The 18,600-nt window shown below is 39.4% G+C and overlaps 1 protein-coding gene across 1 annotated transcript; it reads right to left on the reverse strand.

Annotated features, from left to right (window-relative positions):
- Positions 1-10,604: 10,604 nt before the first annotated feature.
- LOC128736100 (uncharacterized) lies at positions 10,605-15,102 on the reverse strand. The gene is made up of 4 exons (XM_053830581.1): positions 15,045-15,102; positions 11,138-11,248; positions 10,736-11,050; positions 10,605-10,662 (listed from the first exon to the last, which is right to left on the reverse strand). The coding sequence occupies exons 1-4, from the start codon at positions 15,100-15,102 to the stop codon at positions 10,631-10,633; spliced, it is 516 nt and encodes a 171-aa protein (XP_053686556.1). The 3' UTR covers positions 10,605-10,630.
- Between the last annotated feature and the right edge of the window lie 3,498 nt (positions 15,103-18,600).

Raw genomic sequence — 18,600 nt, forward strand, 5'->3', positions numbered from 1 at the left:
ACCACTTTTTACTTTCCAAAGGGTCCAAAGTGGGGGGGGGGGAGGTTGAGTTTTGTGACACAGTCGGACAGAGGGGAAAGGGGGGGTATTAAAAAGCAGAAATTTGGTGGAAGTCATATTTAAATCATCCCATACAACTCTACCATTGCTGTTTTATGCTGCAGGGCAGCCATAGAGCAGTATTCCGGGCTCCCATGGTTGGTTTTCGGTTAGCTCTGCTTGGATGCAATTTGGTTTTTTCTACAGTCTGCTACACAAAATTTATGTTCTAAAACTGTTGTTATTTGTCCGAATGGTGTAAATAACTCAATTTTTGGAAAATTGGCGCTTGGTTCGTTTTGGCAGAACCCCGACCATATTTAAGTCTTAATTCAAGTCCTATTTTCTGTTAATTTTGAAATCGAATTTAATGTCCAAATTAATATCCAGCTTTGAATTTAATTTTTAGCTTCAAGTTAAAGTCCATGTTTAGTTAACCCATTATGTCCTAGCGTATGATATATCATACCTCGTCTTCAAAACCTGTTTTTTGCTGAATTTCAATAGTTAGCATTGTTAATATATCACTACAAGAGAGATAAGACATCTATCTGATGTGTGTGTAATATAATTTGTCAGTTTTTGTTATTTCATCTGTATTTTCAACAGTGCAAAGTTGTGATAAATGGCGGAAAAAAAGTTGAAAAAATGGCGAAAAAAACTTTGTCTCCAAAACGCAAGAAAAAGTCTACATTTAGTGGCAAAACATTACCTGGCATGTAAATTGGTATTTATATGTAAAGTCTATCACAAAATTCGATAAGAAATCTGTAAAAAACTTTGTAATTTGTTTGTTTGAAACTGAGCCTATGAAATATTAAACCTGCGATATTTTGGCATTGAAAGCATTCCAAATGACGATTTTGCGTTTCCCGACACATTCGAGCCATAATATTATAGATTACAGAGTTTCACTTCATTTGGTCAAAATTTTGGTATACCCGGGTCATAATGGGTTAAACTTGAAATTCAAATTGGTCCTAAACTAAATCCTATTTCATGACAAATCGCATGCCAAAGTAAAGTTTACTTCCTTGTCTAATTTTGAACCAAATTCAAAGTTCCGTTTAGGTCCAATTTTAACTCTAACTCTATATCAATTCCAAGTTCTTTTTTTACTAGCACAACTTTAGGTCTTAACATTTAGTTTATGACTGTACATACGAGTCTTTATGGATGGTTTAGTGAATACAAAAAATCTTTGGAATATTACTCAATCTATTTCAGATCCTATCCTTTTTACTCGTAGTTTGGGAACGACCTATCACAATTTCTGGCCAATTGACAGAATTCTTTGCTGAAGCATCCGCATCAAGGTGATAAATTGTTTTGTTTTTAGATTAGTTAATTTGTAAAAGCTGGTAGTGCTGGCAAATTAGGATCCTTCTGAAAATTCCGCCTCAAGTATTTAGGGTCTGGTTTGGTTAGTTAGTAACTGTAACGTACGAGCACAAACCAAGCGCTTCCACTTACAATCCCGAACCAACATTACACAACGGCAACTTTTACTGAAAACAAAGTCATAAATTGTGTGCTACGCTGGAAACAATGCGGACGAAAGTCTTTGGTTATCGTAATTATCCGTAATTTAGTACGCGTTCGTAGCACCTAACACTGTAATTTAGAATAATACAAAATTATCTCAGCCTCTCAGTTGATTCTGGATTTACAAGCTCAACCCCAAACTAATTATAATCTTTTCTACGACGAAAGCACTTTAGTAAAGTGCAATGTTGGAGCTGCCATTAGAGTCAAAAACTAGTTAACTTTCAGCAAGTACTATTGGCATCGGCGTTCATGCCGGCTCGGCTTAGTGCACTACATCCTCAAGTCGAAAGAAAGCGGAAGGAAGCTCGCCGAGAGGCTCGATTTATGTTTGCTGTACGTAGCAGCCGATCGAGAGTGCATTTGTCGGTGATGGCGAGTGCAAAGAAAACACCAACCTGGATCAGTGCCGCGAAATTAAATCTTGTTTATTTTTTTCTGGCAGTCAAACCGACACTCAAACTTATCGTTCGATAGTGGAACATCACTTGCATATTATTATTAGTCGAATGCATCTTTGACGCATTTGAATGTGAGAAATAGCAATGCTAGCGTTACGAAATTTCGATATTGGTCAAATAGCGCGTGGCTGCTGAGGAGTGGCAATTCCCATCAATGCAGAATACATGTACATAGATTGTTGCACAATATGACCGGCATTTTTGGCCGACAAATTTGGTTGAATAATGTTGACAACGGCGACGAAGATAACGACGTTTGTGTAATATGTTTTGCAAATACTACAACATGATAGCGTCCACGGAAGCATTATTGACCACCAGTTTCCACTAATGATTTGCCTGATTGGACTGATTTTCAAAATGTAACAAATAACGTAGTAAAACTCCTGGACATTTTACTTATAGGGGTTGAATACTATGAGTGATCATTTTTTATGTGGTGAAAGCAATGTTCAATGACATATATCACATCTGGGTTACAACGTAGTAAGTAAGGATTAGTTAGTCCAGAAAAATTGTCCTACGTTGCCTTTCTACCATTAAATCGATTTATTGCACGTTAAATACTAATAAGGGCGACAAGGAAGTGTGCAATTGCTTATAAAAATGCTACTTGGCGTTATATCATCTTGCTTACTGCCTTCAGTGTAGTTTTTTTTCTCATAATTCACTGAATAGGTGCGCCAAAGATACTAAAATAATTCAATGTAAAATTGCACTTTTAAGAGGAAATGTGCCACTTATTAGTAGGGGAAAGTCCCCCAGTACCGGACACCTAAGGGTTTTGACATATATAAAATCAACACTTAGCATAACTCAAGTTATTATTCGCTGGAAGAGTAATTTAGAAGACTATTTTCCAATAAAAATAGGTTACACGTACTTGCATCACTAATGAACCATTTTAGAAGCCAAATGAGAAATCGAAAAAAATTACTTAAAAACTGTGTCTCCCAGTACCGGACATTTAATAGAACTCATAACATAAACCAAGTCAGGGCTTATAGTTCCGAACACTACATGTCAAAATGTTTAAAACGTCTTATTGCTTGCATACTTGTTGACTAAAGATGTTTGAAAAATTGCTTTGCCTAAACAATAACAGTTTTGATCCACTACATCGAAGCCCTTTTGTTTATACCGAAAAATTGATCATCAACTGGTTTTTTTGTTTTTTCGTATTTGATAACCGGCTCAGTATAAGTAATATTTTCTTTCTTCTCAATATCATTTTTTTTGCAAAATCTTGACTTCATTCAAGAACTGTTCAGCCAAATACCATAAATATTTTTTCATGGAAATGTAAGCAAATTTACTCAACAATCCAGGAAAATACTATCTGGTAAAAGTTTTCCACAAAAATTGCCATGATAACTCCAAAGAAAACCCAACTACTATTTGTAGTGCTTCAATATATAACAGGGTGTATTTGTGTCCATTGAATATGACCGAAGAAAGTAAAACATTGTCTTAATTTATATAACTCGAAATAGTCTGAATATTGACCATGTACAAGTTTATTTAACGCTGCTAGGTAGATAAATTGAACTCAACTCTCCCAACTTTCGCCAGGTGTACGATGGGAATCTCTTCAGGTTGTGGCCTGTAGCTCGTGATTCATACGTCTCCGCCATTCTCCGCTTTCTGTTTGTACTTCGCCAAAAATAGTCCGCAACACCGTCCGTTCAAATACGGCTAGCGCACGTATGTCTTCCATTAGCAAAGTTACTGTTTCACATCCGAAGTGGACTACCGGTCTGATTAGTGTTTTGTACATCATCAGTTTTGTGAGACGGCGTATGCTCTTAGATCAATGTATCTTAAGGAGGAAAAAGTAGGCTCGATTTCCAGCTTGAATGCGTCGTTGGATCTCCTTACTCGTATTATTGTCGACGGTGACCAGAGATCCCAAATATACGAACTCATCAACCACTTCCAGTTCATCGCCGTCAATAGTCACTGTCCGTGGGAGGCAAACGTTGCTTTTTCTGGAGCCTCTTCCTACCATATATTTGGTTTTCCACGCATTAATTTGTAACCCTGTCCTCCTATCCTCCGTTTTTACTCTGGCGTAGATTGCTTCGGCCGTCCCAAGGTTTCTAGTAATGATGTCGAGGTCGTCTGCGAAAGCTAGGATTTGGCTACTCTTGTTAAAGATTGTTCCACTTGTTTCGATGCCCGCTCGCAGGATCACACCTTCAATAGCGATATTGAATAACATACAGGACAGTCCATCCCATTGCCGCAACCCTCTGCGCGATTTGAAAGGACTCGAGAGTGTCTTCGAAACGCGCACGTAGCACATCACTCGCTCCAAAGTAGCTTTGATCAGCCGCGTTAGTTTATCAGGAAAATCGTACTCGTGCATTATCTGCCATAGCTGTTCTCGTTCAACTGTATCGTATGCTGCTCTGAAATCTACGAAAATATGATGCGTGGGCACGTTGTACTCCCTACATTTCTGGAGGATTTTACTGTTTTCGACTGTGAATAGTATTTGGTTTAGATATACGGCTTTTGCAGTCTACGAAAATGATTTTAAAACGATATTTGTTGTATATCCGACGTTTCAGCCGTTGGTTTCGGCCTTTTTCAACGGAAGTATAGGTATCGTTTTACGTTAAGCTCACTAGCTCTGCGGTCTATTGTTAAGAGATTTTTAGTCCAAGTTTTAAGCATTTGTTTTGCAAATTGTAGTGGATTGTGCATTTGATTTTTTTTCACTTTTAGAAAACTTTTTGCTAACTTTGGTTCCGTTGCGTACACTGTGCTATCTAGCTTATTTAAGCTTTGAGTTATCAGAGTTTCTGGAGGATTTGTAGCAGAGTAAAAATTTGATCCGCAGTAGCACGGGCTCGCATAAAGCCCGCCTGATACTGCCCTTTGAATTCTCTTGCTATTACGGATAGACGACGCAACAAAATCCAGGGGATGGCACCTTGTAGGTGACGTTGACCAACGAGATACCGCGGTAAATACAGCAATGTAGCCGGTCGCCCTTTTTGTATATGGGACAGACTACACCTTTCATCCGCTCCTCCGGTAGTTTCTCCTCCTCCCAAATAATTTCGTGCACACGAGGTTTCCACTCCGAACACCGCGGTTGCGGCCTCGTTAACTGCCGTTTCGAGGTGGCCGTTTTCGAAGACCGAAGCATTTAGCTCCACAGAGGAAGGTAGAGCTTCATCCAGTACGCGCGCGTAGTTTCCGGCAACTGGCGGGTTGTGTAGCTGCCGAATGTTTAACCGAGGAGGGCGGCTTTGTCGCGAGGTATTAATCATCGATAGTTTTTAGCGCTTGTGTATTGCTACTAGGTAGGGTAACCAACCTATTTTGGACCCCATCAGCAGCTGTACATAATTTGGACACTTCCATTTGATTTTACTGTAAGTGTCCAAATTATGTACAGCTGCTGATGGGGTCCAAAATATGTTGGTTACCCTAATGGTCCGGTAATGATTCTGCTATTCTCATTCAGTAAATTATTAATGATTGACTAAGAAATATTTGCTTTCCACTGCAAAATCTGACTAAAATTGATAACGGTAAGGCCTGAGTTGTGCAAGATTGGTTTCATGTTATAGGACATGACCTGCAGAACCTAGATAAAAATGAATCGTTGCAAACTGGGCACGTGCCACATGGAATCTTAAGTGGCTCCGATTGAAAAAGTGTGCGTACGGACACGAACGAGGGGTTTTCAGAGAACTACGAGTGCAGGTGCAAGTCGACAATGTTTGACACAACTTTTGGTTCGGCAGAACGGCTTGATTGTTCGGCAAAACACCACTCTCGGGAATGACAATCCCATCAAGTTTGACAAGTTCGTTCAATTGTTTGTCGTTCCAAATGGTTTGGAGGATGATTCGAGTCTTCTTCTGGTCACGAAACTGCTAGTTCCAAATGATTTTTTAGTACGTAAACGTGCGCATCTGCACCAACGCAAAGCAAAGCAGGCTCGAAGCTAGCTGGGCGGGTTTATCTGTATCTACAAACGCGTTAAGCGTAGTATACCTTACGCAGCGATCCGCCGAAAGCTGGAGAGAGGCGAGATTTGTTGTAACGAGCCAATCGGGACGGCATTTCTTCTTCCTCCTTTGCGTTGACATGCTCCGCAGTAGCAAAATAGCACTATATAAAGGTAATCCCTGTTTTATTCCAATACAATTCAGGTACAATTGAAGTCCACTCCATTTTTCAATTTTAGCCATTTATAAGTTTATATAGCCGAAACTTATCAGCGATCGTTGCTCTACTATATATTTCTTTTGCCGCAGGATTAAATTAAAAGTCCTATAACATCTCTGGACACAACAAAAAGGAAGTTCATTTTGTGCTATTCTCGAGTTCCCGGTAGGCCTTATTAACCGTTTGATGCAACAGCCAAATTACACTGAACACGTTAGTGCAGTTGTATCCGTCTATTTAGCATCCGTGATACATTATGTGCATTGCTAGAACTAGCAGGTTATGCCACTCATGACAACAAGTAGACCAGAATGATCATATCAATTTGCATGAACTGGTACGAGCTGGATGACTTGCTCGAGAGCTAAATCGACCTTCTCGTCTGATCACCTCCTCAAGAGCGATGTTGAACAGCATGCAGGAGAAGCAATCACCTTGTCTCAACCCTCGTCGCGTCTCGAAACGACTCGAGAGTGTCCCAAAGATGCGCAAGAAACACATCACCCGTTTAGCCGTTTATCATCCTTTTAGGTAGATAGGATAAACTACTCGTTCCAACCATTCCGGTTGCTTCTGATCTCAAATTTTGGAAATAACCCAGTGTACAGCCGTTGCCAGCATTTCTTGCCAACGGCTTTGTTGGTCTTCAGCAACCCGATTTTTCGTTTGACTCGATCTCCAGGCACTCGAACATTACTATCTTTTATGAGCACTTCAGTTTAACTTCCGTTCCGCATCCTTCTGCAACTTCACCATTGAGTTGTTCATCGAAGAACTGCTCACGCGCGTTTATAATTAGAATCCTCACGCCTCACGCTCGTTTATAATTAGAATCCCTCCCTTGTCCTTGTGCCCTTGTCCGCTGGGACTTTCTTATTACTCTTTACATCGACGCAACAACGCGGCTATAGTTAAACATATTTGTGTAGTTACTAGTAGATCAATGTTTTTGTACACAATGAAATTTTTTTTGGAAGGCACCCCTATAAAGGTAAAAATGTCCTATGTTTGTGAAAATAATGTATGAGCCCCGTTACGGAAATTACGACCTCCCCCTCTCGCCTTTCCGGTCTTTCCCCTCCATTCCAAAAAAAAATTTTATCACTTTCCCTCCATTCATCAATTGTAGAGCCACCGTTTCAAAAAATATATATGCTTGACCGCATTTCAAGGTCAAAACTAAAAGCACAAGGTTGGTCTAAAGTAATATATGAATGTTCATTTTGTTACGTCTAATCGTAGCTAGACACTATCATATTGCTGGTCGATTCTCTCAGTGTGGATATTTTGTTTTTTGCCTCTTCTATGGCTATTTCCAGTATATCTCGTGGAAAACTAGCATATTTCCGAGTTACCGAAAGCATCTTATACTCTCCAGCTGTTCTTTTGTATAGCTTGCTGCCAAAAATCTATTTGCACCGGACAGATAGCTCTTGGCGGACCGCTTAAACGTAAAATGGTTGCAATCGTTGATTAATAATATTTAGTCAATTTCTGATGCATTTACATTCAATTTTTTCACATCGAAAAAGGATCTCGATTTTGGCACAGTTTCGATTTTGGCAACATAGGCGACACGCATTTGATGCTGGTATGAAATGGGGAAGGCAAATGAGGAGCGTCCAATATAGCTCTAGCCATCTCAAGCCCCTATCTAGCGCCTCCACGTGGCCATACCCGGTAATGCTCTATTGAGTAGCCAAGCTAGGAGGTGCGATGCTGGGTGGTTCCCGGCTGCCTGATCTCAAAACCGCGGACGGCGGAGCCACACGGCCTTGCTAATTGGTAATCCTAATATAAGTTATTTTAATTTTTTTTCTTCGTTTTAGCTTACTACTACTACTACTACTACTACTACTACTACTACTACTACTACTACTACTACTACTACTACTACTACTACTACTACTACTACTACTACTACTACTACTACTACTACTACTACTACTACTACTACTACTACTACTACTACTACTACTACTACTACTACTACTACTACTACTACTACTACTACTACTACTACTACTACTACTACTACTACTACTACTACTACTACTACTACTACTACTACTACTACTACTACTACTACTACTACTACTACTACTACTACTACTACTACTACTACTACTACTACTACTACTACTACTACTACTACTACTACTACTACTACTACTACTACTACTACTACTACTACTACTACTACTACTACTACTACTACTACTACTACTACTACTACTACTACTACTACTACTACTACTACTACTACTACTACTACTACTACTACTACTACTACTACTACTACTACTACTACTACTACTACTACTACTACTACTACTACTACTACTACTACTACTACTACTACTACTACTACGCGACACGCATTTGTTGCCAAATTCGAAACCCTACTGTACTGTTTTTATTACGAATTCTATCCCCACATTAAAGATATTCTACCAATTCGATCGCTTTTTGTCTACTGACATCCGCGCCACAACACAATATATTCTCTTTTCCAATGAAATGACATAGGGGAAATGTGTATCATGTGCCCCCCCTTAGAATAAATGGATATATCTCCGTTATACTTCCCCAAATTAACGTTACAACTACGTGTATATGTTGGTATTTAGGCTGACAACCAATTGCAATTGTTTATTTCATTTAGTATTGTGGAATAAACATGCTAGGAATTATTTAATAAAAGCACCTAAATGTTGTGTTTCTCGTCTGCGCGGGGTAAAATGCCCCACCTGCGGTGTAATATGCCCAATGCGGTAATTTGAGTATTTCTACCAGTGACAGTCCAACTCTATTTTGTAGAAAGTAAAACTATTTCCTTTGTTTTGCAAAATATCGTTATTTTATGTAAAATAAACCTAGTTTCGGCCTTCTGGTGCACTTTTTCTTTTCTGCATGGGGCACATTATACTGCAGCTGTGGCGTTTTGTACCGGGTAGTTGAATTACCTAGAATTTGGACGTTGGTAATAAATTATTCCCACCACGGTTGCTCTACATACAATACTAATTGAATTAAATAATGGCAATTGGCTTCAACTTAGATCTGTTTACCTATGTTTATAGCCACATTTGCAAGGGGGGCAAATTGCACCACCGCAAGTGGGGCATATTGGCCTGCTTTTACTTATTTGAAAAAATATTAAATTCTAAAGCAAATCAAGCGTTTCATACCATTATTTTTGGCAGGGATGTCTTTTTGAAGTTCACTTTATGCAATCGAATCGCAACAACCGGTTATTTACAGATTTTGACTAGAAAATAGCGTATGGAAATGACGCCAAAAGTTACATTGGAAGCTGCTCAAAAACAAATTTATTTTTGTTTTGTTTTTACAGCATGTGACAACTGTCATACTTGCATAGTAGGCTAGTTCCATCAAATACTATGGTTTCTGGGTGGTTTTGCTTTTTGATTTCGCTTGTTTAGCGAAAAACGAAGGGGGGGCACGTTATACACAATTCCCCTACATGTACATACATATATGTATAGAATCAAATTACAACCGAACACTAATGCTGTAGCGCGCTTCCCCTACACAGATATCAAACTGGTCTAGGTTTAATCGTCGTCGTCGTTTTACATTCCGACCACTTCAGACTAAGGAATTTTGTTACTTTGTGTAGTGTACTTCCCAAACAGACACTTCAAATCTAGGTTTAATCGTCTTAAACAATCTTCGATCTGTTGGAACCAGGAGGTTTTGTCACTTTGTCTGGCGCTCTTCCCTAACATAGATATCAAAGATTCCACTTTGATGACGTCTCTTCCAACCACTCACGAAGCGATGATTTACAGTTGGACACAATGCTTCATTATTTTCAATATTTTACTAGTGTGCACTTCACGGGGGCAATCACGGGAGCTAGTGCAATGATCTTACTGACTCTAGCAGTACCGCCCGGCCGACCCAACCAGCACATTTCTGTCACATTTGTCGCTGCAACCTATTTATGACTAAAATCAGTGATAAATAGATAACGGTAGCCTGATATGTGCTGATATGATGGCGTGTGCTGTTTGGGGAGATTCGAACATACGACGACTGGCTTTTTAGACCAGCATCGTACCTGAAGGCTAATTGGGCGAAGCTTGTCGATAACGAAGGGTCAAGTCTTAGTAAGCCGTTTAATCCCGATGTTTTGCTTTTCTTGCTTGAAACTTTCACCAACAACTTGGATTTTCGTATAAATTTCATTGTGAATTGTAAGTACATTGTGTTATCTATGACTCACGCAAGATCACAATATGAAATGTTCAGTAGGGATCTAGGTTTTTTAAATTTCTTAGGAAAGAATATTCACTTCAGTCTACCTTTTAAATTTGGCTTTATTCAATCATAAATCTACAACTATATATTAATTTCGTGGGTTTCGTCCTCTAGCATACACCAGGCTTTCGTACCTTAACACCTAAAATAAAAAATAAAAAGTCCAATGATTATTTCCGATCAACCCGCTTCGTCACCATGAATGCACAACTTACTGGGTTTCGCACCGCAGCGATTGGCACAGTCCAGCTTGTACACGTTGTGGTATGTTGTATGGTCGGTACCGCAGACCGGGTTGTAGTGGCTCAACGTGAGGCAACTGGTCATGCAGCTGTAAAATTCTCGGGATCTTGATGGAACATCGGCTTCGAACGGTGGGGGAAGAGTTAGATGTGCTGGTCGTCTGGCAACGATGGTCGAAAGATCATTGCTGAAGTTATTGACATCAGTTGACTCGGCAAAAAACAGATTGGCCGATTGAACCGGTTCGCTGGTGGTGATCAAACCAGATGGCAGCGGACGGTTTCGAACTGAAGATTGAGAGTGATTGTAACGAAGTAGATGTTTTATTATACTTCCTATCTAGATGTACGACTTCAACTGATTTTGACACTTACCAAATTTTTTATTCAAAGGTTGAGAAAAGACGGCAAAGGGACTTCGATTGGACTGTCGCTTAACGCGTAAGCTTATCGTGCCAGAAACCTGAGCCAGAAGTATAAATTGTACTGCAAATGAGAAAGACGAGAAATTAATTGGCAGCTCTAGCAATAGACAATAAATTGATAGCTTAATTGATCTCCACAAAAAACCAAAGCTAGATCTTAAGATAACTTTATATGTATAACAGACACGATCCTAAATTGAACCAAGCAACAGAGGTTTGCACACTGAAATAGCCTTGATCTTGACCGTGTAGGAACGCAAATTAGATGACCGTAAAACGGAATCCGCTGACTGACTCAAGCTTGTGACGAAATGTGTGCACGGTCTGCTGGATCGCGATTCGATACCTCGCAGGTTAATGGCACGTAAGCAGCCAACAGCGGGCAGTCCATTGATAGATATGGAACTATACAGATTTTGCTCATGCAGGCTTGATTCTAAATAGTACACATGTTACTGTTGTCGTGCATTATACCGCTAAGGTAAAGCCGATTATGGTTTCCAGCTGTTAGCAAATTGCTTTATGGCTCAAGCGCTGCTTGAACTTGAACTACTTCGAAGGTGTTGCGCAAGGCAGTGCCCAGCGGCGTACGGTTTTTAAGCCAACTGATGTGCACAACATTGGGTAGAGTAATTTTATGTCTCATTATCATGTCTTTATTAGTGCGATAATATTAACATATTTAACTAGTTCAATGAAAATTGCGGACTATGCAAACCTGACACTGTTTAGAGCCCCATTCAAGCGGAAGGATCCAAGAACATTTTTCCACCGGGTCACTCGATATCAATATTTCAAAGAAAGTGTATTAAATTTCGTTTATCGATGCAATGAAAAAGAAACTTTTTTTTCACAAATCACCAGTTTCTCTTTCGACTTAAAATTAATCGCTATTCGTTCGATGGGCGGCGGCTGTTAACCGATGCTATCTTGTTTTAATTTTATAATCACTGCGGCGTCCAAGCCACAGCAGCAACAGTTTTCCCCGTGACTTTGGCCATGCTTTCTAGTGATGAAACTCTGCACATATTTTAACACAACACGATCCGCTTGGCTTTTCTTTTGCACGTTCAATAGTGCAAGTGGCAAGTGGTTAGGCTGTTAGCCCCAAAAATATAAAGCCGATCGCACCGCGCGCCGCGGCGATGGCGATGGATGGATGGTACCCGCCGGACCCGCGCGCGCCCCGGAGAAACACGCCGATCAAGTGTTCGCGCCAGATAAGGAGAAATCTCACATCTCATTTCACGCTCTTGTCTATATAGTGGGTTCGATTTGTTGCCATTGCGCCCGATGCCGGATGCCTATTGCGCTGATGATAATGAAGAGCAAGTGAGAGCGTTTTAGATTGTTGTTTGTACTTTTGCTGATGGCCAATTGTTCCGCGGCTATCGATGAATGGGGATTATTTTCGGGTTTGATTTTGCACACCATTTCCAAACCAGAGCACGTTCGGTAATTATTTGCCATTATTATCGAGATTTTTACCGCCTGGAATTACGCCTTTGTGTGGAGGTGATGTGCATGTGGGTGTTCGATAGACGAAGTGGGAGAAAATTACCATTAGACTGCAATATGCTGCTGGAAACACAATATGTTATACAGGTGGAAATTTCATGGCACTCAGCTCGAGGAAACAAGTTTGTATCTGTCTTAGAAAAGAAAAGCTGTTTGAAGCTGAACTATCTATTTACGTATTCCTATCTGAACAGATAATGAAGTGCTGTGTATTGCAGTCTTTATCATCCAAATTAGTATACATCTATCGCACATTAACAATATATAAATATAAATGTATAGTCCCGGACAGAATTGCTATGCCATATCCTTTAAGGTGAAGGTTTGTTCTACTATTCCAAGCGAGAAACATTTTATTAGTGACATTTCAAAAATGATTAAAAAGATGCTAATGATTCCTCATTTCACTAAACCATTCTTTCAATGTTATCATAAGAGACCTATATTCGGTCTGTAACGAAAACCCCAGCGCCACAGTGGCAACTAGCAAATTTATTGTAGTTACAGCGATTTGCCGCCACGTGCAACTCAAAGTTGTGTGCAAGTTCAGTGAAATACTTAAATTAAATTGAGCTTATACCATACATTTACTACAGAAAGTCTGTATTCAGTGCAGAAATTATTTAAAAACACTTTTGATTGTCTGTAAAGTCCGATTTCGTGTCATATTCCAACTAAACTACATATCGTGTCTATGTCTTTCGTAGCATGAGCCCCTAGTTAGCGCCGAAGTAACGATTTTGGTCTAACATGTCAGTCAATATGTTCGAAACTCGACTGGTACGACTATAGACACAGAACAGAAGTGGAAGTTAAAATCCAAACACGTACATGCTACTTTTGGCAGATACTAGCGAACCTGACGGTGGCGGGTCACTTTTTTCCACGAAAACACCCGAACGCTTACGAATGCACACGAAAGCATATGAAAGCTGCTATGCGATAGGTAGCGAGTGTTCTGCTTATATTGCTGTTATTCGCTTCTGTGCGAAAACCTTCACAAAAGAAAAATAAAAGCAAAAAAGACTCTGTTACCAGTTTTGATCGCCGAATCGTTCGGATTTCCACTTCTGTTCTGTTCTATAGAGTTAGAAGAATCGTTGCACTAACTCGATATTTGTCCTGTACTCTTACAACCGGTTGCGAAGTCTGTCGATATACAGTGTTTTTTTAACGAGTAGGGAAATCTGCTATAAGACACCTGAGAAGACAACTCAGGGAGTGGGGTTTGGTATCCCGACCCCCCTACTGGGGCGTGAGGATCCAGGCCCACTAAAACCCTACTCGAGTCTCCAGCCTCAATCCCCCTGGCACCACCTTATCGGTATTACTTCAGGGAGGGGCCATTGTGCTTAACACACACTCTTAGATAACTACTGGACTATGGTAGTTAGGCTGTTTATCGATATACAGTGTGTTAGGTAGCTAAGTGCAAATATTTTAGGGGGTGATAGAGGATTATATTTGACGAAAAAAATCCTTCTATGCATATGGTCAAATCTCAATTGTTACAGAGTTATTGAACATTTTTAGTTTTCAACAACTGTTTGCTGGTTTGCTCTGGTACAAAAACTATGCTAGCTAGCTCAATTCGGTTACTTTCATTTTAAAGCAGGGAAAATTCTGTACTTAACATTGGTCTTAAACCTCCTACTACATGAGACTTAGAAGCAAAAAGCAATGAAACAAGTGTTTCTTAAGGTGTTTTTATGCGTCTAACCATGTCCATCGCACGCGTTGATTTAGTGTGCTATGCGTGATGTATGAGTTCGTGCAGTTTTCAGGTACTAACTAAACGCCCAAAACCATACATTTACAAGGTAATTGCAACGCAACTCAAAGAGATAGAGGTTTTACGTCAAAAAACTATTTGTCGAACGGTATTAGAGCTTTAAATTGGTGAATAATAGCAATCAGTTTTACATTTTTAGGAGAAATTCGACAAAAAATGCCTTGAGAAACACTTATTTCAAAGCTTTTTGCTTCTAAAAAGTAACTAAATCTCATGAAGTAGGAGGTAAAACAGCAATTTTCAGAAGAAAATTTTCTCAGCTTTCGAATGAAAGTAACAAAATTGAGGTAGCTAGTATAGTTTTTGCACCAGAGCTAATTAAATGGTAAACAGAACCGAAAACTAAACATGTTAAATAACTCTGTAGCGATTGAGATTTAGCCATATGCGTCGAAGGATTTTTTTCGTCAAATATGATCCTCTTACATCCCCTGAAATATCTGCACTAAGCTACCTAACACCCTGTATAAATACTTGCGTGCTTAGTTTTGGCACATTGGGGCATGATCCCCACCTTCTACCTTCTAATGTATAACTAAATAATTACTCAGGGTGTGACCAGGAAGTTCGGAATTTTCAGTTCTATCCAACTTTTTACGAGCCATAATGGCGGACGCGTTAATCCGTTGTCCGTATTTTTTGTATCCTCGCAAGTTTTTTTCCGCACGTGTACGGTAAAACTAAAAGAAAATGCGGAAAGGAAACTAGCGATGTATACAAAAAATGTCAAAAATGTTGTTCAAATATTACAAACAAAGACGCCGCCATTATGGCTCATGAAAAGTTGGTTAGCCTGGTAATTTTGCGATGATTTCAATTCCAATTCCTATTCGAAGTCCAACTTAAAGACCAATCTCAATATCCGATTTAAAGGCAAATTCAAAGGCTAATTTCGAGTGCTTTAATGTTAATTGAGGTCCAATTTCAATGTCTCATTTTAAAGCAAATTTCATGTCCAATACTAATTTCACCTCCTATCTCAAGCCCTCTATTTAAGTTCCATTATAAGTATAATTCAAGTCCAATTTCAAGTCAAATTTGGAGTTCAATTTAATCATGTCCAATTTAATGTCTAATTTAATTCCAATATCACCTCCGATCTCCAGTCTAATTTAAATAAAAAACTACAAGGTATACAGCCCTAAGGGTTGTACGAATGGGTGACATAGGACTATATCAGATTATTAGATCAATCTAAACCGCATTTTTGGCATATGTATGTTTATAAGAATCTGTGAGTGCCATTGTTTAAGTGAATGTTTAAAAGAGAAGAGCGAAATATTCAGACTCAATTCTTCATTGAATGCAATGGTGGCTTTGAAAATGCGTGGATGGGTGTTCATAAGTACAACGCCTGCAACCATTGAGACATCGAGATTTCTTTTAAAAATCACTTGTGTGCTTCATAAAGGTTGAAATAGTAATGATTGAGCAGCCCATTCTTTAAAAAGGCCATGGGTTACAAATCCGGAGTGATTCGCGATTGGGGCTCAACTGGCAAATTGTAAACAAATCGTTTTATTACACCATCGGCCTTAAAAAGACTGGTAATATCCTTGGCAAGAATCCTTTCTTCTGTTTTAATCGTTAGAATTATTTAAAACAAGTTTTTAGTGATGGGCGATAGAAGTGTTTAATCAAAACAAAAGACAATTTGCAGTTTAGCCCCTTGCATTGTTATGAAGTGACAGGCTTATTTGCAAATCGTTTTGTTAACAGGCGATAGTAAAGAGAGAAACTGCGTTGCTTTCAAAACACAGGCGCATTGTAAACAGGCGAAAATAAATAAAAAAATCAAAACAAGGCGAAACAGGGCTGGGCGAATCTCATTGTCAAAATGCTTTGAGGCTCATTCCAAGGGGTTCAGCTATAAAACATAGATTTTGAGCAGTATTGTTTTGAAATTATAATATTGATTTATTCTACACCAATTTATGATTTTTGTAACTTGTATTTAAATCTAGACTTGAAAATGTACTGGCAAATTAACACAGTGATATTCCTCATTGTTTACACTTTGTTAGTTGCGCCCTTATCGCGAATCACTCTGGAAATACCATTAAAACCAATGTTACCCCGTTTTACGGTACGAGTTAACGCTTCTAGCACGAAATAGAAATTGGGACAATGAAATTTTCGAAAATCTGCAAAATATTTCTTCTTTAGACTTTTGTTTAGAAAATAATAGCGTATATCTGAAAAGCAATAATAGATTAGGTTTTCACATTTCAACTTTTAGTAAAAATACTAAAAACGCACATTTTTTTGCTCAATTAAAAAATCTCTGTTTTTTACGCCCCCCGCCCCTCTCTTCATTTGCCTACCACCGGAAGTACAAAAGCTTTATAAAATATTAGTAAAAGCCTAATTGATTTCATACAAAAAAAAATTTACTCAAGGTCAACAAATTTTTTTTGCCCACCTTATTTGTTAAGCCAATTTTGAAGGGAGGGGAGGCGGTAGGGGAACAAAATCTATAAAAATAATTTGCATTGGTCTTATCAGAAAATAAGAACAAAACCTAATGTCGTTTTTCAGCCTTCGGCAAACGGCAATAAGAAACACTAGCATCTAAACACAATTATTTCGGGTTCTACCATATTTTTCCCTGGTGCGGAAAAATGTTTTTATGATTGATACAAAATAATTGATTTGAAAATTTTATTATTACCTATCAAAAAAATATATTTTACACAAGTGACCACTATTTGTGCTGATTTTTTACAGTCAAAACAAGCAATTGCAACGAGTTTTTTATGAATTTTGAGTTAGTATAATGAATAAACCCTTAATTTATTTTTAAAAATATTGAAGTTTTAATTTAGTTTGACAAGGAATTATTTTTCAACAAATATCTAGGGCTGATTTTTCTCGAACATCTTCAACGTACGCTCCATACGGAAGATGCGGATATCGACTCGGACCATTACCTAGTAGCAGTACATGTGAGCTCAAAACTATCGACGGTTTATACCTTGCGACAATGCCGCCCTCCTCGGTTAAACATTCGGCAACTAGACAACCCACGAGTTGCCGGAAACTAGGTGCACGTATTGGAAAAAACTCAACCGTTCTCTGTGGAGCTAGATGCTTCGACCCTCGAAAACGGATAGAGTATGACATTCTCGGCAATCAATGAGGCCGCAACCGCGGTGCTAGGTTAGGACACCTCGTGTGCACGAAATGATTCGTGTGATGGGGAATTCCAATAGACAGATGAGCGCGGAATGAGTTAACCACGATCCTGAGGAGGAAAAAGCGCCAGAAGAAGGACAGAGTTCGTGAGAAGCTGGAACAGTTATTCTGGGTTAATGACGCGCACAATTTCTACGAATAGCTGAACCAAATTCGTAAGAGCTATACACCTTAACCTGACATGTGTAAAGACGAGAAAGGGATTTAATCACAAACGAGCGCGAAGTGGTCGATAGGCGGAAGCAGTTTTTTAATGAGCATCTCAACGGTAATTTAACAGAAGGAGACGCAACGGAAGTTAACCTAGGAATGCCTACAAACGATAACAGCGTCCGGTTCCCGATCCCGAAGAAATCCAACGAGAAACCAGTCAGCTGAAGAATAACAGAGCCGCCGGAAAGGACCAACTCCCGGTAGAACTCTACAAAAGAAGGCCAAGAAACGCTAGCAACGGCACTTCACTGGATAATTTCAAGGATTTGCTAGGAGGAGAAACTACCGAAGGAGTAGATGGAAGGTGTGGTCTGTCCCATCTACACAAACGGCAATTACCGCGGTATTACGCTGATTAACACCGCCTACAAGGTGCTCCCCCAGATTTTGTTGCGTTGTCTATCCCCAATCGCAAGAGTATTCATGGGCCAGTATCAGGCGGGGGTTATGGGGGCCCGTTCAACTATGGATCAAATTTTTACTCTCCGATAAATCCCCCAGAAATGTAGGGAGTACAACGTGCCCACGCATCATATTTTCGTGGATTTCAGGGCAGCATACGATACAGTTGAACGCGAACAGTTATGACAAATAATGCACGAGTATAGTTTTCCGGACAAATTGACGTGACTGATCAAAACTACGCATCGCAACGAGTGATGTGCTACGTACGCGTTTCGGGAGCACTCTCAAGT

Source organism: Sabethes cyaneus, chromosome 2 (genome assembly GCF_943734655.1).
Source record: "Sabethes cyaneus chromosome 2, idSabCyanKW18_F2, whole genome shotgun sequence".
Classification (NCBI taxonomy): Eukaryota; Metazoa; Arthropoda; class Insecta; order Diptera; family Culicidae; genus Sabethes; species Sabethes cyaneus.

Coding starts and splice junctions, on each gene's coding strand:
- LOC128736100 (XM_053830581.1), bottom strand. CDS start 15,102: ATGGCTCGTAAAAAGTTGGATAGAACTGAAAATTCCGAACTTCCTGGT. Junction 11,249..15,044: donor ACTTCCTGGTCACACCCTGA/GTAATTATTTAG, acceptor TCTCATTTGCAG/TACAATTTATACTTCTGGCT. Junction 11,051..11,137: donor ACCTTTGAATAAAAAATTTG/GTAAGTGTCAAA, acceptor CTCAATCTTCAG/TTCGAAACCGTCCGCTGCCA.